Genomic DNA, 20,538 nt, shown 5'->3' on the forward strand with positions numbered 1-20,538 from the left:
TTACTCTCCAACTCTTAACGCTTTACTTCCGTTACTAGAAGAGCCTAAAGCCGACCACGATTCTTTGAAGTTGCTAGGGCTTGGGAAGCGGTTACAGTGGACTCCAGGGTTCGGATTTTTAATGAGTTCCAGTCCTTGTATTAAGTAGGATGTGTAAATGTCAGTGAATCATCTTTACGAGGTTTCTGAGTTTGCGGTGTTGTGACGATTTTATAAAAAGAGAAATGAAACACCGTTAGGCGTGTGATCCAGGATTTAAAAATTACTCGTTAAGAAACCTCTTACAATTCATATTCAGGAGTTGGGCTTTACGGTTTCCTGCAAGACTCTTAGAAGAAAATGGGATTTTTTTATCGTCAACCGCTTGACTTTAGTAAGTGTCCAGACTGGGTTTGGAAAGTTTACAGAAGATGCCATAGAAAGAGTTCAGCCTGGCTGACTTGATGCACACTGTAGTCCCAGAACTCAGGAGGAAGGAGGGTGGATTGTTGAGGGCAACCTGGAATTACCCCTTCCGAAAAAACACATCAAAGTAGGCTGGGAGGCGGTGGCTTTAATCCCAGCACTTGGGAGGCAGAAGCAGGTGGATCTCTCTGAGTTCAAGGCAGCTTGGTCTACAGAGCAAGTTCCAGAACAGCTAGGGCTGTTACAAAGAGAAAGTAACTGCTTCTCCTGAGGTACTTAAGTCAATCTCTAGTAGTTGTATATAATCCAAAAACTCCAAAGATTAAAACAAAGTATTTAGTGCCAGAATTTGTGTTATAGAATCCTTAAAATATGAAGCAAAGTGTGGGACTGTCTTTAAAATATAATCTTATAAGACTTTTAAGCAATGTCGAGACTGCTAAGAGGTAGAAATGATTCCTCATTTGTCTCCACGTTGCAAAATATTAGCTAAATAAGGTGGCCTTGTACTCAAGTCAAATATTGCAGGCTGGTGGCAGCCGGGATGAATACAGAGGTTTTTAATTATCTATTTTTGGCTTCAAGAGAATTACTCATTTGAATTCAAGTGACATGCCTACCTTTCTAAAAACACTGACTGTGGCAGCTTGAATAATGATTGTCCCTGTAGGTTCATATATTCGAATGCTTAGTCACCAAGGAGTGGACCTGTTTGGGAAGGATTAGGAGGTGTGACTTTGTTGGAGATATGTCCTTAGGAGTTTGCTTTGAGATTTCAAAAACCCACACCAGGCCCAGAGTCTCTACAATCTGCCTGTTGCCTGTGGATCGGGATGTAAAGCTCTCAGCTACCGTTCCAGTGCCACGCCTGCCTGCTTCTCACCATGATGATAACAAGCAAGCCCCAAATGCTTTTCTCTTATACTTGCCTAGGTCGTGTGTCTCCTCACAGCAATAGAGCAGTAACTTGCTGTGGGATACTAGTCTTGTACGTTGTAAAGATTCGTCACTCCTATTTGTTTAATTAAATGGCAACTGGTCAGTAGCCATGCAGGAAGTATAGGCAGGTCGACTGGGAGAATTTTGGGCAGAGAAAAGTCAGTCACCAGCCAGAGACAGAGGAAGCAAGATGAGAATGTCTTACTGAGAAAAGGTACCAACCCATGTGGCTAAACATAGATAATTATGGGTGAATTTAAGTTGTAAGAGTTAGTAATAAGCCAGAGCAATAGACCAAACAGTTTAAAATTAATATAAGCCTCTGTGTTTATTTGGGACTGGACAGCTGTCAGACCAGGAAGGACAAAACTAATGTCTACAATAATTAAGATACTGATTTTCCCAAAAAGTCCATTTTAATTCGCAGGCAGCCCTGTAGCTTTTGGAATTTGAATGAGATTCAAAATTCCTCATGTTGTGACCCAAATGTCTGCCTTGCTTTATTCTTTTTTTTTTTTAAGACAGGGTCTCTAACCCAGGCTGGCCTGGAGCTCATTGTATAGCCTATAGTGGCCTCACACTCTGGGCAGTATTCCTGCTTCAACCTCGGGAATTCTGGGATTACAGGGATGGACCACCCAGTCTGTGGCCTTAAATTCTTCCTCCTGTGCCATTTCCTCCAGCCAAAATTTCTTTTCTAACTGTGTAACTTCAGTCTTATCTGCCTGGTGAGCTATCCATCCTTCAAAATCCCAATCAGTGTTATTGTAGCTGTGGCATTTCACTGGATACCCACCCGAGGTTGAATTAATCATCCCTTCATAACCCATTATCCATCTTTATTTCTGTTATTCTTAATTATAGCCACCTACACACCATTAGTTTATGGAAAACAAAAAAATAACATTTCCTATTGTGGTTTGGAAGAATGGCCCCCAAAGGGAGTGGCATCTTTAGAGGTATGGCCTTGTTGGAGGAAATGTCTCACTGTGGGGATGGGCTTGGAAATCTTTTTTGCTCAAGTTCCCCACAGTGTGGTACTCAGTCCACTTCCTGTTACCTTTCGATTAAGATGTAGCTAGCACCATGTCTGCCTGAATGCCACGATGATGATAATAGACTGAAACTCTAAACTGTAAGCTGGCACCTAAATTAAATGTTTTCACTTATAAGAGTTGTGGTCATAGTGTCACTTCACAGCAACAGAAAATCTAGGGCACCTATATCCCAGTTTTGTCTTTCACACAGACGTAGAAATAGATGCTGTATAAAGATAGAAATTATGTAACAAATGCAGTATCAACACAGTAATTTCCCACTGAATTATTTCTTCGAACTCACAGAGAACCAGCTACCTCTGCCACCGGAGTACTGGTATTAATGTACCACCACCTAGCTGCCCATTGATTTTTTTTTTTTTTGGTTTTTCGAGACAGGGTTTCTCTGTATTGTTTTTGGAGGCTGTCCTGGAACCCCATTGAATTTTTAAATGATCAAAATACATTCAATTGGCTGGATTTTGGGTCTCAGACAAAACAGTTTTTTTCCCTAGTTATTTTAAATGGTCCTTTCACCATATTACTTCATCATTGGCATAAATACACCTTGGAATTTCTTGGTGCATGAACCTTCTCAAGGAGGAAAAAAAGGAGCGAAGGGTGTTGCTAAGTCTTATTTCTCATTCATAAGTAAGGATGTAATACCTGGGGGGGCTAGAGATGCTATATTTGATTTTCCCAAACCACTGGAAAGGCTACCTTCCATTGTTCCAGAGGCTTCCAAGTGTGTTTCAGGCAACACTGGGATGCTGAGTGAGGCCCTTGTAAAAACAGTTACAATGGAGTGCTTGGCATGCTGCACCTGGAGTCAACCCCAAGTGCTACCAAAAACCAAAATTGATTTGATGCTTTCTTTGACTGGGGTCACTTTTTCCAGGACAAGATGACCCAGAGTCAAGGAAACAGTTTTTTTTGTTGTTTTTTTGTTTTTGGTTTTTCGAGACAGGGTTTCTCTGTGGCTTTGGAGGCTGTCCTGGAACTCACTTGGTAGTCCAGGCTGGTCTCGAACTCACAGAGATCCGCCTGCCTCTGCCTCCCGAGTGCTGGGATTAAAGGCGTGCACCACCAACGCCCGGCAAGGAAACAGTTTTAATCTGCTAGTTCCAATCTATAGATGGTGTCAGAGAGACCCTTTGCTCAGGTTTAAGTGAAGCAATCCAGTAGCACTAGAATGAACAGGAGGAAGCAGCAAGAAGAACCCATCGTTGCACAAGATGCACAAGCCTTTAATCATGTTAACCAGCATGTGCCAGGATGGGCCCTTTTATCTGCTTGAAGAATATCCTCAGTAGGGGTAAAGCTCCTGCATCCAGATGTTCAAACTACACTCTTGCCCACAGATGTGTGTCTACCATCTTCCTTACATCTCCACCACGCCTGCCAAAAACCTGAGAGTCATTTTATATCACACACACACACACACACACACACACACATACACACACACGTCCAACCAATGACCAACTCCTACATTCAAAACACATTGTGACCATGCTTCTTAGACGCTGGAAGGTGGACAGCCTTGAGCTTACAGAGTAATATTTGCCACAAAAAATAATTTTTATTTTAAAAAGGTAAATTATTCTTGAATACTGAAGTCATTTCTAATTAGATTCCTTCACATCAGCTGTACAAGACCTGCATGGCATGATTACATTTCAGGTGTTGGGAGCATAAGTGTCTGAAACATGGATCTGACATCCCTAGTGTACAAATGACAAGTCAATGGTGTAATTGCAGGTAGTGACAAAATGGGATGCTATGGCCTGGAGAGATGGCTCATCAGTTAAGAACACTTACTGCTCTTGCCCAGGACTGGGGTTTGGTTCCCAATACTGGCATGATAGCTCACAGCTGCCTGCAACTCCAGGTCTAGAAGATCTGACACCCTCTTCTGGTCCGCAAGAGTTCCAGTCATATATACAGTACATATACATACATAAATGCACAAAAACACACATATAATAAATCCTCTCTTTTTAAAAAACTTCTAAAGATACACAATATAGTGTAGTCAGAAGGAACTTCAGTGAGATAGCACATATGGCATATACAGCATAAGTCAAGTGGTTCTCAACCTTCTTGATTCTTCAACCCTTTAATATAGTTTCTCACCGGGTGTTGGTGGCGCACGCCTTTAATCCCAGTACTGGGAGGCAGAGGCAGGCGGATCTCTGTGAGTTCAAGGCCAGCCTGGTCTACAGATCGAGTTCCAGGACAGCTCCAAAACAATACAGAGAAATCTTTCTTGAAAACCCCCCTCCAAAAAAAAAAAAAACAAAAACAAAACTCCACCCACTCTTCTGTCCTCTCTCTCTTCCCCTCTCCCTCTGAGGAGGAAAGTCTGTCAGTCCCCCCATCTCAAAAACCAAAAAAAAAAAAAAAAAAATATATATATATATATTTATAGCTTCTCATGTTGTGGTGACCCCCAACCATATTAAATTATTTTTTTAAAGATTTATTTATTGCATATACAGTGTTCTGTCTACACACCAGAAGAGGGCACCAGATTGAACTGTAGATGGTTGTGAGCCACCATGTGGTTGCTGGGAAATGAACTCAGGACTTCTGGAAGAGCAGTCAGTGCTCTTAACCTCTGAGCCATCTCTCCAGCCCCCATTAAATTATTTTTGTTGCTACGTCATAACTGTAACTTTGCTACTGTTTTGAATCATCATGTAAATATGTGTTTTCCGATGGTCTTAGACCCCTGTGAAAAGGTCGTTCAACCCCCCCAAGGGGTCATGACCCCACAGGTTGAGAACCACTGCCCTAAAGTGGGGAAAACACCATACAATAAGCTTAGGAAAAATTTTACAAGGCAGAAGGGTACATCTTAGGTAGGAGTGTGCTTAATGCTTACATGAACAATGGAGGCCAGTGTATCGGAAGAGAAGTTAAGATATAATGAATCATACCTTGGAGTGAGCCAGGAATGAGGTCACCCAGAACCTTGTAAGCTTTTTTAAAGTTATGAGAAAAGTGAAGGGTTTTGAACAGATTAAAGGCATCAACTTCCTTAAGCTTGTAAATGGGTCATTTTGGACACTTTGTAGACAGTGCTGTGGGAAGGTATCAGGGAGATGAATTAAGGGGCTACTGTCATAAGTTGACTACTTTAGCCTCTTGGATGAGTTGTTCTGTCAATGACAAATTTAAAAAACTATTATTTACATGTGACTTTAAAATTTTCTGAGTGCTTTTATCTGCACAGAAAATAACATTTTGCACACCTTTAATCCCAGCACTCGGGAGGCGAGGCAGGCAGATCTCTGTGAGTTCGAGACCAGCCTGGACTACCAATCGAGTTCCAGGACAGCCTCCAAAGCCACAGAGAAACCCTGTCTCGAAAAACCAAAAAAAAAAAAAAAAAAAAAGAAAAGAAAAGAACATTTTAATGACTTTGGTCGTTAAAAAATAAGGGTGGTGGTGGCAAACAAGTTTAATCCCAGCACTCAGGAGGCAGAGACAGGTGGATATTTATGAGTTCAAGGCCAGCCTGATATACATAGTGAGTTCCAGGTCAGCCAAAAGAAGAGGAGGAGGAGGAGGAGGGAAGAAAGACCTGAAGGGCTGAGGTGTGGCTCTGTTGGTAGACTGTCTAGCATGAATGAAGCCTGGGTTCATTCCGAGCACTACATAAAATTGGATGTACTGACACACAATTTACAATCCCAGCAGTTGGGAGATGGAGACAGGATATTCAGAAGTTACATTGAGTTTGAGACCAGATGGACTATTTGAGACCCTATCTCAAATAAACAAAGAAATAAATACTTGTACCCAGTGTGAAGAAGTGTTCTTGCAATCCTAGCAACTCTGGGGACTGAGGCAGGAGGATCACGTGAATTCATGAACTTGAGACAATCATCAGAATGTATGCCAACATCTTGTCTTCAAAAAATAATAAAACTGGACACAGTGTGGCTGTAGGACCTGCATAAGACTGGCCCCATCAATATGTCCTCACGGAAGGAAATGACGCTTCATTAACCGCTCCTCATCCCTGAAGAGCTATAGGCAGTTAAGGGTTGCTGGGGGGAAAGAGGTATTTAAGTGCTCGTTTGGATAAACAACCCTCCATCCATGCTCATGCAAGCAATCCTAGTTAAATGCAGCAGGATACACACACATACACACATATACACATACAAAATCCACACACACACATACACACAAAGGGCAAAGGAAAGAAGGAAGAGAATGTGTTGAAAAGAAGAGTTTCACCAGGTGGTGGTGGCTCATGCCTTTAATCCAAGCACATGAGAGGCAGAGGCAGGCTGATCTCTGTGAGTTCAAGGTCAGCCTGAGTGAGCTCCAGGACAGCCTCCAAAACAATACAGAGAAACCCTGTCTCGAAAAACAAAAAACAAAATCGAAGATGGAAGGGCACACGGAGCAGGCTTCCAGGTTGGATATGGTCTGGTAGATTTCAGCCATGAAGAATACAATGAAACCTCCGGGCAGAGAAAGATTGTAGTCTTTGTTGGAAGGAACTTAGTGAGGCTGGTGAAAGGGCAGGAACTAGAGAGTAAAGTTAGTACAGTCATAATGATGGAGCCTGCCAAGGGGGCAGTCCACTGGCCCCAAGCAGCCCAAGTATCCTTCCAGAAAACATTGTATACATTTGTTTTTCTTTCTAAAAATTGTTTTGCATTTTCCCATAGTAGGCTGGACTGGTTTTCATATAAACAGCAGTCTTCCTCGATTTTTGGCAGTCATTAATTTGAGTCCTCTGTGGTGTTGGAAGGTCACTGTAGTCCAAGAATCTATCTAGTTTTGTAGGGAGACTATGCTGTGTTGTTATACCAGGATCAGCTCTACCTGGTTGATCAGTTGGCTGTTTTATACCTGTTGGTTTCGTATCTTTGTTGCATCAGTAGTGGTTGCCAACTGCTGGGGCACTTCCCAGGAGGATGGGGAGGAGAATAGGGCTTTCCTTCTCCTGCGATGATGGACAAGGCATTGACAGACTACCTGACCCAGGAGGCAATCTACGTCTGGAATGAGGAAGGCCGTGGCACATTCCCCTCCAGGGAGGCAATTCTAAGTGCCATCCTGACATGCATAGCACCCATGTGGTGCTTGGTTTGGAAGCCAAGTGGGTACAATTTGTTTATCTATCTTAGTCAGGGTTCTATTGCTGTGTTCTATCCCTGCTCCCCACAGGCTCATAGCTATATCATAATGCAAAAATGCATTCAGTCCTACTTCAAATGGTCTGTCACAGTCTCAACACTGCTTAAAACTCCAAAGTTCGGCCAGGTGGTGGCGGCACACATTTTTGATCTCAGCACTCCAGAGGAAGAGCTAGGCAGATGTCTGTTAGTTCAAACCCAGCCTGGTCTACAGAGCTGTGGGGACAACAGACCTTTGCCGGAGACCCACTGCCCCATCAGCCTGGGGGCAGGCAGCTGTAAGACAATGTTTACTAAAAACATGTTTACTGAAAACAATCCAGTGCCCTAAGAAATGTTTACTGGAGTAATAAGTTCCTGAAAGGGGCTCGCCCATGGACGCCCTGACCTCGACCTTTCCAAAGACTAACCGCCTCTTCCTGACCCACCCACCACAGTCTCTGGTGTCAGGGCAGAACCAGCCAGGGGTAAGAGAGGGAGCTGAAGCTTTTATTGAGGGAAGCCTTTCTTGGGAAGTTTTCTTGAGCCTTCTTGGGGCCTACTTAAAGTTTTCTTTACATCGTCGACTGGTCTCTGTGTCATCAATCCTGACACCCTCCGCACTTTCTCAGATACAGGCTGTGCAGTGGGCGCAGCACAAAGCAAGTTCCAGGACAACCAAGACTACCCAGAGAAACTCTGATTCAAAAAACAAAAACAATAACAAAAACCTTCCAAAGTTCAAAGTCTCTTCTGAGGTTCATATAATCTCTTAGCTATAATCCCCTGTAAAATCAAAAAGGAGATCACATAATTCCAACATACAATGGCACAAGACATATTACCAATCCAAAAGGGAGAAAATGAAGTACAATGAGGAAATATTGGACCAAAGCAAGACTGAAAACCAGCTGGGCAAACTCCAAACTCTGCATCTCCATTTCTGATGTCAAAACACACTTCAGATCTCCAATTCCTCTCAGCTTTGTTGACTGCAATGCACCTCTTTCTCTTGGGCTAGTTCCACTGCCTGGTAGTATCTTTCTCTGACACATACCCCCTGGCTCTGGCATCTCCAACATCTTGGGGTCTTCAAGGCAACCCAGGCTTCACCTTCACAGCTTCACACAATGGCTTCTCTAGGCCTCCATGCAGGGACACCCCTGAAACAACACCTGGCCTCGGCATCTTTTCTTAGTCATGGAGGGAGATTTCAAAACCCCTTCTTCTTTTTTTTTTTTTTTTTTTTTTTTTTTTTTTGGTTTTACGAGACAGGGTTTCTCTGTATTGTTTTGGAGGCTGTCGGTCCAGCCTGGCCTCGAACTCACAGAGATCCACCTGCCTCTGCCTCCCGAGTGCTGGGACTAAAGGCGTGCGCCACCACCCAGCTCAAAGCCCCTTTCTTCTATCCTTGACTCTAAAGTCAGAACCACGGGGCCAAAACTGCCAAGTTCTGCTGCTTGCTGGGACTGGACATAGCCCCTTGTTCAACTGCATCTTAATCAGTTTTCTGGTTTTGATGGTTTCCTTCTCTGTCTAAGCTTGACTGTCCTAGAACTCGCTCTGTAGACCAGGTTGGCATCAAACTCAGAAATCCACCTGGCTCTGCTTTTGAACGCCAGGATTAAAGGTGTGCACCACCACACCTGACTGAGTTTTTCTTTACTCAAATTGGAAATTTAGCTGGGTAGGATCTTGCCCTGAAGTCACCACTCCCTTTATTCCATTGTTTAATCTGTTTATCTCCCTGAACACAGGGCTTAGCTCCATTCCACTTCCTGGTACTCCTTTTCCCCTCAAATATTTTTTCCTTGCTCAGCTTGCTCCTTTTCATTATAGAACTTCATCAGAGTGACCAGTAATAACTATACAACAGAATTAGTTTTAGGCAGTTTTGATATTTCCTCTGCCAATGAAATTAATCCAAAACTCTTCAATTTAGCCTAAGGCAAACTTCTTGGACAAGAGCAAAAAGCAACCATATTCTTCACCCAACTATCACAAGAACAATTTATAGGCAACATTCTAACATTCTTGCCCTCTGAAACCTCTTAAGTCAGGCCCCCACAGTTCAAATCACCCTCAGAACCTCTGTCTTCCATGGGACTTACTAGTATGACCCATTAAACAGTGTTATAATTTAAAAAAAAAAAACAGCAGAAGAGAGAGAGATGCTATCATTGGACAGGGCTCCGATGGAGGGTTTTTTTTTTTAATTGGGGGAAGGTAATGGGAAAGGGTGGAGGGAAGACAGGAGACCAGCCTCTAGAGATGGGAGTGGTAGGGGAGAGGGAGAGAGACACACAGACAGACAGAGGAGAGGCAGACAAAGGGGGGTGGGGGAAGGAGGCAGGTGGGGCCCACCATTTAAAGGGGGCATAGCACATGTGCACAGAGACCAACTAGTCAAGACCCTGAGTAGGCCAGAATACTGACTCAGTATGGCAAGCCCAAGCTCATATCCTGCCAGGTCCCCAAGGGCAAGCCAGAGCAGGTGCCTGAATAGTAACAAACAGCACTTAAATCATTCCCTGATGAGCCAGGGTGGACTCTGTCAGGGGCCCAGAACTCAGGGACCAAAGCATGGGACGACGAATGTCATTGGAGGTCAGAGGGTGGGGCACTGGTACAACCCAGCAATCAGCCTTCCAGTGGCCCATGGTCCTCAGCTGGAACTGTAAGACCTCGGCATCAAAGCGCCGGGCACCGGACCGAATCCTCTGCCCAAGGACGGGACCAGACCACTGGATGCAAATGCAAGAGGTGATTTGTGGGAACACCAGACCTTGAGCAGAGACCCACTTCCCCTTCTGCCTGGGAGTAGGCAGCTGTAAGACAATGTTTACTAAAAACAATACAATGCCTGGGGGCATTAAGTTCCTGGAAAAGGCCTGCCCACAGAAACCACCCTGACCTCGACCTTGTCCAAAGACTAACCACCTCTTCTGCCACGCCCAGATCAGTTTCTGGGGTCAGAGCAGAACCAGCCAGGGTAGAGGAGAGAGCAGAAGCTTCTCTGGTGGGAGCCTTTCTTAGGAAGTTTTCTTGAACCTTTTTGGGGCCTGCTTAAAGTTTTCTTTACATCGTTGAACAAGTCTCTGTGTTGTCAATCCCCGACACCCTCCGCACGTTCTCGGACACAGGCCGCGCAGCAGACGCGACAGCGATTTATTGGGTACACAGGCGCCTGCGGATGCTACTGCAACTCGGGTGCAGAGCATACCGGGCTTGTGGGGAGTACACTATTTATGGAGTTTTAATGGTTACATAAGTATCAGCATAGCAACAGGTATTTCATTGGCTACTTAGGCATGGGCTGAGATCATCTGGGGGGGGCAGGGGTAGTTGCCAAGGACTAGGTTTCCTACATGAAAGACCCCGGCACGCTTCAGCAATTAGTATCCGGGTCCTATGATTGCTACAGTGATCAGACACAATTGGGGGCCAGGGTAGTTGCCAAGGACTAGGTTTTCTAGTATTGTCATATGAAAGTTCCCAGCACGCTTCAGCAATTATTATCCGGGTCCTATGATTGCTATAGTGATTAGAGACATCCTGTTTTGAGGGTGAGACACCTGTCTGGGTTTTTCCACTAGGCAATGGCTTGGCTTTGTTTTTCTTTTTCCTAGGGGGGCCCTGAGTAGGGGTCTTTCATTCCCCCCTTGTTCTTGTGCATAGGTAGAATCTTTTACCTATTGTCCAGCCCTCTTTACTTAAGGTTTACTTATGGTTCCGTCTGTTTGAGGGCATGGTATTGTTGAGTTAAGACTAAGGCTTGAATTATTGTTAATCTATCTTTTATAAATTGAACTAGTTTATTGAGAATGCAGGGCCCAAAGGTTAACACAAATATGAAAATAATTAGGGGGCCCATAAGAGTAGAAACTAATGTAGCGAACCAGGGGGATTTGTTAAACCAACCCTCATACCAGTATTGTTGAGATTCAGAATTCTTTCGACGGACAGTCAGCCTCTCCTTGAGTTTATCCAAAGTTTCAGTTACTACCCCAGTTTTGTCTGCGTAGAAACAACATTCTTCTTTGAGGGCGGCACATAAGCCTCCTTGTCTAAGAAATAGGAGGTCTAGTCCTCTCCTATTCTGTAGGACCAATTCAGATAATGAACTCAAAGAGTCCTTAAGGGCTCTAACTGATTTTTCTAAGGCTTGTAGATCCTCATTCATGGCTGCCTGGAGCTGTGTATTTTGATTGCTCCGAAGTAAGGCAGTGGTCCCGGTCCCTATACCAGCCGCTATCCCCCCCACTCCCAGGAGAAGAGCTAATGTTACTGAAACAGGTTCCCTTCTGAATCGATAACGATTCTCAAAGTATCCTAGCACAGTCTCTGAGGAGTGGTAGGTAATGTGGGGCCATAGCTGGATGAGTACACAATAATCAGCTGTGATGTTAAGAACCAATACTGAGACGCAAGGAGTTAGTCCCGTATTGCAGGCCCAATAAGTCCCGTTAGGGCCGGTCAGGTATGAGTTGCTGGGAGTTACTGAGACTGTACGGTTACATAGTTTTTGAGACTATCTGGGAACATTTCCAAGACATAGTCCTCGCCCAGTCACCTGGGGCAGAGTTAGTTTGTGATTAAGTGTTTCGCTGCATCGGGAAGGGGGAGATGTATAGCTGATAAGGTCAGAGTCCAATGCCAAGCCCTCATAATAAGGGGGAGCCGCTGTCAAGCAGAGCCAACAATCCTCCGCCTTATCAGGATGGGTTTCGTTTAACGCTTGGTGGGCTCCTCTGATTAAGTTCAATAGTCTACTGGCAGAACTGAACTTTGGTCTAGGGGGTAGAGTGTCATTACTATGCCCAGTAGCATGGGTAGGTAGGGTGGTGACAGATGGCAAGGGGTTTGGCTTGGGTCTAGGGAGGTTCTGGGATGGCCTATCTGGTTGGTCAAGTAGCACAGAGTTTGGCCCAATAGAGGCCACAGCTGTGGGGGAAATGGTTCTGGAGATTAGGAAGGTGGCTGAGGGGTCCATTCCAGTACGATACAGCCTACAGCCGTAGCCCCCAGGCCTTGGGGGCATCCCATGCTGACCGTTTAGCAGCCTCAGTAAAAGTGATAATTAGGGGGTTGCATCTTCCTCCAGGGGTGCTACCCTGGAGTTTGGAACTTGAATCATGGCATGGTCCACAATCCTGCCCCCCACAAGTCCAGGGACCATCTCCATTATACCCCGGGATAGTTCCTCGTTGGAGGGTGATTAAGTCCCAGGAAGAAGTGGGTTTCCAATAGGTGGTCCCGGTGGTCTCACATCCCCATTCAGCGCAATACCCATCTCCCGGTCCACCACATCTATGTTGGAGCTCTTTATCACGGTTATGTCCTGGGCAAACATATATGTCAAGTTTGCGTGTGGATATGCGCTGGCCCGTGTGTTGACAGCCATAGCCGGGGAAGAGTGCTTGTTCTGAGTGATCCCATCGCTTACCCACTAGGTCGCAAAGATCTACATGTAAAGGGGGAAAGGTTGCATTTATAACACCCCGCATGGTAGTGGAGTTAGCGACTGCCCCGGTGTCCTGATTGATAACCTTCCAAGTTATTTTATATATGGCATGGGGGCTCTCTAGTGTATCACCAGCTAGCAGTAATAAAATCAAGCATATTATTGGCATATTAATCTTATCTTTAAAGGGTTTTGAGAGCGTTGGAGCCTCCATGACTCTGGATTTCTTTGGGCTGGCGTATCGGTGCAGTGCTCTGGTCGGGCGGCCTTGACATGTGAGGCGTGAATCCAGGCAGCGATGCCGTCTACCTTCAAAGTAGTGGGGGTAGTCAGAAGTACAGTATAGGGTCCTTTCCAGCGAGGTTCTAGGTTCTTGATCTGGTGTCTCTGGACCCAGACGGTGTCACCGATTTTAAAGGGATGAGGTACGGAGAGAGATTCTATCCCTTTCTGGTAGGCCGCTGCTATTGGCTTCCAGACCTCCTGTTGCACCAATTGCAGGGCCTGTAGATGGGCCTGCATGGAAGGGGAAGTGGCAAAATCAGAAATATCAGTATCAAAGAAGGTGATGGCAGGGGGTGGAGCCCCATATAAAATTTTAAATGGGGTCAAACCATGTGGGCCAGGTGTGTTTCTGGCCCGGTATAAGGCTAGAGGCAGGAGTTGTACCCAGTCTTTAGAGCCAGTTTCAAGTGATAATTTGGTTAAAACTTCCTTAATTGTTCTATTCATTCTTTCTACCTGTCCTGAACTTTGGGGTCTGTAAGCACAATGTAATTTCCAATCAATTCCCAAGAGCTTAGCCACCAACTGACTCACCTGGGAGACAAAGGCAGGCCCGTTATCCGACCCTAATACCTGTGGCATCCCGTATCTGGGGAAGATTTCTTCCAGAAGCTTCTTGGTGACCATTTTCGCGGTTTCTTGTTTGGTGGGGAAGGCCTCCACCCATCCGGAGAAAGTATCTACAAAGACTAGTAGGTATCTGTAACCATACATCCCAGGCTTGATTTCCGTAAAATCTACCTCCCAATGATTCCCAGGGCGATGACCTCGGAGGCGCTTTCCCTGACCAATTTTGGTATTCCCTGAATTGATCTGCGCACAAACCCTGCAATTTTCAGTTACTTGTTGCAGCAGCATGTCTCTCCGTGGCAGGTGTAAGCTCATGGTTCCCCGCTCTAATAGGGTTTTCATCTTTTGCTTGCTCAAATGGGTTAACTTATGAAGGCGCTCAATTAACTCTTTAGCTGCCTTTATGGGTATTACAGTCTCTCCTTGGTGGGTCCAGCAATTGCGGACTGAGTCATAGTCAGCTCCTAATCTCTGGACGAGGTCCAGGTCCTCGTCCGTATACTCCCAGACAGGGATTGATTTGCCAGTTGGCACAGCGACAGTTAACAGTTGAGGTCCCAGCGCTGCCTGCTTAGCTGCCTCATCGGCTCGGCGATTTCCTATGGCCTCAGGGCTGTCCCCTTTTTGATGCCCTGGACAGTGTATTATGCTTAATTTCTTTGGGAGAAATAATGCTTTTAAAAGGGCTAAAATTTCATTTTTATTCTTGATCTCTTTGCCTTCTGAAGTTAAAAGTCCTCTCCTCTTGTATATTTCCCCATGTATGTGGGCTGTAGCAAAGGCATACCGGCTATCAGTGTAAACATTGAGTTTCTTACCTGCTGCCATCTGGAGTGCTTGGGTTAGGGCAATCAATTCCGCACGTTGAGCGGAGGTGCCAGCTGGAAGTGCGCTGGCCCAGATTACCTGGGTGGCGTCCGCTACTGCTGCCCCTGCCCGCCGCTCTCCATTCAGTAGATAGCTGCTGCCATCCGTGTACCAGGTGAAGTCTGCATCCTTAAGCGGCTGATCGGTCAGATCAGGCCGAGTTCCGTGAGTTTCCGCAAGGATCTGTTGGCAGTCGTGGGATGTGGGCCCTACTGGCAAGGGCAGCAGGGTCGCCGAGTTAAGGGTGACAGCTGGCCCAAACTGAATCCTGTCAGCATCCAGGAGCAGGGACTGGTAGTGGGTTAGTCGAGCGTTGGACAGCCAGCGGTCGGGAGGCTGGTGGACCAGAGACTCAATGGCATGCGGTGCCATGATAGTTAATGGCTGTCCCAAGGTTAATTTAGAGGCATCTTTGGTGAGAACAGCAATAGCGGCTACCATCCTTAGGCATGGAGGCCACCCTGCTGCAACTGGGTCCAGCTTTTTTGATAAGTATGCAATAGGGCGCCTCCAGGGTCCGAGTCTTTGCGTCAAAACTCCTTTAGCAAAGCCCTGCCTCTCATTGGCATAGAGTTCAAAGGGCTTAGTTACGTCAGGCAGGCCCAGGGCCGGGGAGGAAAGCAAAGCTTGTTTAATGTCATCAAAGGCCTGTTGGTGTTCCTCCGCCCAAACGAAGGGGGTGTCTGATTTAGTTAGCTTGTAAAGGGGTGCTGCCATTTCAGCGAACCCCGGAATCCATAGCCGGCAAAACCCGGCTGTCCCCAGAAACTCCCGCAACTGGCGGGAGCTTTGGGGTGTTGGGATGCGGGATATGGTCTCCTTGCGTGCGGTGGTTAGCCATCTCTGACCGTTTTGAAGTTCATACCCCAAATAAGTGACTTTTTCCCGACAGATCTGGGCTTTCTTTGCGGAAGCCCGGTATCCCAACTGCCCCAGGGTCAATAGGAGGGCCTCGGTACCTGCATGACAGTTCTCCTCGTTGGTGGCAGCCAACAGAATATCGTCCACATATTGGAGCAGGATCAATGACGGATGTCTGATGCGAAAATCTGCCAAGTCGTGGTGGAGGGCCTCATCGAAGAGGGTGGGGCTATTTTTGAACCCTTGTGGCAATCGGGTCCAGGTTAATTGCCCTGATACTCCTAATGTAGGGTCTTTCCATTCAAATGCAAACAAGGGCTGACTTTGCGCACTGAGCCTTAGACAAAAAAATGCGTCCTTCAGGTCAAGGACAGTATACCATTGATGTGTTGGAGGCAAAGTGCTCAGCAGGTTGTAAGGATTAGGCATTGTGGGGTGGATGTCTTCCACCCTTTTATTAACCTCTCTGAGGTCTTGGACTGGGCGGTGATCCCCTGTTCCTGGTTTCTTGACAGGAAGGAGGGGAGTGTTCCAAGGGGAACGGCAGGGGGTTAATATCCCCTGGTCCAAGAGTCTTTTTATGTGTGGCTTTATCCCTTCATAGGCCTCCTTGGTCATGGGATACTGCTTTATGGAGACTGGGGTTGCTGTCACTTTTAGGTTTATAACGAGGGTTGGTTGGCGCCTTGCTAGCCCCATCCCCCCCAGTCTCTGCCCAGGCCAAGGGATACCTTTTGATCCAGTACTCTAGATTTTCAGTTGGTTTGAGTGGTGGATCGAAAAGTCGGTACTCGTCCTCCAATTGTAGGGTGAGGACCTGGAGGGGGGTCCCGTTAGGGCCTGATATGGTGGCCCTTGATCCTTCGAAATGTATTTGGGCTCTTGGCTTGGTCAATAAGTCTCTCCCCAGGAGCGGATAGGGGCAATCAGGAACATGTAGAAAGGAGTGGGAGACTTTACCTGAGGCCAGGTGAACTTTCCTTTCTGTGGTCCAGTGATACTGCTTTTCTCCGGTAGCTCCTTGTACCCGGGCAGTTCGGCTGCTCCGGGGTCCTTGGGTACTAGTGAGCACTGAGTGTTGAGCTCCAGTGTCCACTAGAAAGGTGATGCGTTGCTCCCCAACTTGTAAAGTTATCCGGGGCTCAGGGGGGAGCAGCTGGCCCTGACTTCCTCAGTCTTCACCGAGGGCTAGTAACTGGGCTTGTTGGTTAGGCCTTCTTTTTGGCCCCCTTGGTCGATTTGGGCAGTCTCTGATCCAATGACCCTTTTCTTTGCAGTAGGCACATTGGTCTCGATCCACCCGGGGCCTCCTTATATCTCCCTTCCTTTCCTGTCTCCCTGTGCCTGTGTTATTCTGTACTACGGTGGCCAAGAGTTTACTAAGTTCCCTATGGCGTTTTCGATCTTTTTCTTTTTCTCTATTCTCTAATTCCTTTTTTAGTCTTTCCACTCTTTCCTCCTGTAATTTTCTAAGTCTTTCTTCCTTCTCTTCAGGAGTTTCTCTTTTGTTGAAAACCTTCTCTGCCTCTTTCAATAAATCAGGCAAGGTATAATCTTGCAGATTGTCTAGTCTCTGCAACTTATTGCGGATATCTGGTGCCGATTGCCATATGAAGGCCATCAGTGCATTGCCCCTTTGTGCATCACTTTCAGGGTCGAAGGGGGGTGTACATCCGGTAGGCCTCTTTCAGACGCTCCAGAAAGGCAGTAGGAGTCTCCTCCATTCCCTGACTAACCTGTCTTACCTGAGCCAAATTGGTAGGTCGGCGTCCAGCGCCATGAAGACCCATTATTAATAACTGGCGGTAAAGACGTAGGTGTCCCCTACCTTCAGCTGTGTTGAAATCCCATTCAGGGCGAGTTAAGGGAAAAGCAGCATCGATTTCGTTGGGGAGTTGAGTGGGTCGCCCATCATCGCCCGGGACGTTTTTCCTGGCTTCCAGGAACACTCTTTGTTTTTCTTCTGAAGTTAAGAGTGCCTGTAAAAGCTGCTGACAATCGTCCCATGTGGGCTGGTGTGTTATAAGGATCGATTCAATCAGGTTTGTGAGAACCATCGGATCCTTGGAAAAAGAGGGGTTATGAGATCTCCAATTGTACAAGTCAAAGGCAGAAAAAGGCCAATACTGGTATTGGTTCCCTGGGCCCCCCGTTTGGCGCAAGGGGAAAGCTCTAGAGGTTCCCCCTGACTGGGTGGGTTCCCTTTTCCCTCTCAGCCTCCCAGCTACTGGGGAGTCTGATTCCTCCTCGGCCAGTGTGGGGGTTGTGCTATCCGGTCTTTCTCCTTCCTCCTTATCCCAAGCAGCTCGGGCGGGAAGGGGTGGAGCTGGCTGATATGGTGGTGGTTCTTCTGTAAGCAAGTCTATGAGAACCGAGTCATCTGGGGGTAGTACAGGTTTAGACTTAGGGGGTTTAGAGGGGGAGTTCTTCTCTAGAACAGGATAGAGGTGATGGTCTGGAGCCGGGACAGGGACCAAGAGTGAAGAAGGGGGGAGGGGAGGAGCCGATGGTTTCTCCGAGACCGCCTTTGGAGGAAGTTGGAGAGTCACAAACGGGGCTGCCCATGTCGGAGGGTCTGTAGCCAAATTTTCCCAAACAACAATGTATGCTATTTGGTCCAAGTGTCCATGGGGTTCCTTATCGAAGACCCGATCCTTAACCTGTAAGATAATTTCTAGGTTAAAAGTCCCATCCCGTGGCCAGCCCACATCAAAAGTTGGCCATTCAGATGTGCAGTAAAATTGCCATTTTCTCTTTTTGATGTTCATTGACTGGTTAGAGGCGCCGGTCTGCACTTCATTCCAATGATCTAAAGTAAGGCTCAGAGGGGTGGTTATGGTTTGTCCCATGCTTGAAACAGAAAACTAAAAACACAAAGACAAGCAGACAAACAAGACAAATGACACAATTAAGCAACTCACGACCAGACACGCTGCGCGCTTTCGGTAGAGCACCGAAAGTAAATATTCAGACGGGCCAACGTATCCGTTGGATACGTAGTGAGCTTTAAACAACTGAGCTCCCAGATCCCTGGCACGTCTGCCAGGGTGGCGGGGGAGAAGTCTTGAGCTCGTCAGCTCCTTCTCAAGCCGCCTCTGATTACTGACTGGCTACGTAGCCTACCTTTCAAACGCTGCGCGGAGACAGATCAACATACATATACATAACAAAGCACAAAGCGGATTGGGTGCCGGCGGCTAGCTTACCTCCCGGTGGCACTGGCGGTCCTGGGGCAGATATCTCGGTGGGAACCTCCAATGTAAGACCTCGGCATCAAAGCGCCGGGCACCGGACCGACTCCTCTGCCCAAGGACGGGACCAGACCACTGGCTGCAAATGCAAGAGGCGATTTATTGGGTACACAGGCGCCTGCGGATGCTACTGCAACTCGGGTGCAGAGCATACCGGGCTTGTGGGGAGTACACTATTTATGGAGTTTTAATGGTTACATAAGTATCAGCATAGCAACAGGTATTTCATTGGCTACTTAGGCATGGGCTGAGATCATCTGGGGGGGGGCAGGGGTAGTTGCCAAGGACTAGGTTTCCTACATGAAAGACCCCGGCACGCTTCAGCAATTGGTATCCGGGTCCTATGATTGCTATAGTGATTAGAGACATCCTGTTTTGAGGGTGAGACACCTGTCTGGGTTTTTCCACTAGGCAATGGCTTGGCTTTGTTTTTCTTTTTCCTGGGGGGGGGGGGGCCTGGGTAGGGGTCTTTCAGAACAAGCCTTGGAGAATAACCAGGGATTGGGACACCCCATAGCCCAATGGCCAGTTTGATTGTATTGAAAGCAAGGATTGAGGGTTGGAGCCTGATGCCTCCATCCCAAGACAGTGGATGACAACTGGGCTGGTTTTCCCGAGAGTCAGAAATGCCCTGCCCTGGAATGGAAGCTGGCCTGGTGTTCCCACTATCATCTGCTGTCTCTTTCCTTTACCATCTTGTCCTCCTCCTCTCTGTAGTTAAGAACTTGAAAGGCCACATCCCGAAGTTCATTCTGAGAAACCAGGAGCCCCTTTTGTAGTCTTTGGAGCTTGTTTCTAATGTACAGGGTGCTCTGACCCAGGAAATGAACATAGAGTAACTAAGTTCCCTCAGTGGAGGTATCGTCCGTGATGGTATACTTCGTTATCGCCCTAGGGGCTGCAGGGGAGAAAAGGGCAGGCTATCACTAGGGCCTGAGTGACCTCTTTCCGTTTGTCAAAGTTAACACCGGAGCTGGCATTTTGTCCTTGCCCTCAGCTAAATAAGTTACCATTAAAAGAGCCGGTGTACTGGTAATTCCTAATTGGGTCCCTTAAAGGGACTACCTCCACTCCTTAGGGAAAGGCGTCATTTTGTTAATGGAGTTTATCAGCATGGTCCCCAGTTGCCTTCCATACACAGTCATTTTCTTCTTGGGAAATGGTAGAGGTTGGAATATAATATATATCATAGCCAGGTGTGGCGGCACATACTTTTTTTTTTTTGGTTTTGGTTTTGGTTTTTCGAGACAGGGTTTCTCTGTGGCTTTGGAGACTGTCCTGTAACTAGCTCTTGTAGACCAGGCTGGCCTCGAACTCACAGAGATCCGCCTGCCTCTGCCTCCCAAGTACTGGAATTAAAGGCGTGCGCCACCAACGCCCGGCTCGGCACATACTTTTAATCCCATTGATTGGCCAGTCTGGAGATACACGCACGCGCGCGCACACATACACACACACACACACTTATATATAATCATGCTAGGTGAGGCCATAGATTTAAGTAATCTGGGTGAACTTTTTTCCTTTTTTCTAAATGGAGTAAGTTTTCAGAGAACAACATAAGATTTTGTTCTATTCAAGTCCATTTCCACCAGTGTGAAGGGCACGTGGACCTGGGTGGAGTCATCCCTTCCTGACACCTCACACAGAGGGAACAAGGTTGCCCTGGATTGGGTGTGTGCAGCGGAGGGTAAAAGTAAGGGGGATGGAGGGAGGTG

The 20,538-nt window shown here is 46.8% G+C and overlaps 1 protein-coding gene across 1 annotated transcript; it reads right to left on the reverse strand.

Annotated features, from left to right (window-relative positions):
* Positions 1 to 11,318: 11,318 nt before the first annotated feature.
* LOC121140893 lies at positions 11,319 to 18,767 on the reverse strand. The gene is given in 4 exon segments (XM_040747477.1): positions 11,319 to 13,502; positions 13,845 to 16,274; positions 16,276 to 17,232; positions 17,234 to 18,767. Coding segments are annotated over 4 exon segments (4,929 nt in total). The 5' UTR covers positions 18,419 to 18,767; the 3' UTR covers positions 11,319 to 13,145.
* Between the last annotated feature and the right edge of the window lie 1,771 nt (positions 18,768 to 20,538).

The sequence above is a fragment of the Mesocricetus auratus genome, unplaced genomic scaffold (genome assembly GCF_017639785.1).
Source record: "Mesocricetus auratus isolate SY011 unplaced genomic scaffold, BCM_Maur_2.0 Super-Scaffold_100006, whole genome shotgun sequence".
NCBI classification, from domain to species: Eukaryota; Metazoa; Chordata; class Mammalia; order Rodentia; family Cricetidae; genus Mesocricetus; species Mesocricetus auratus.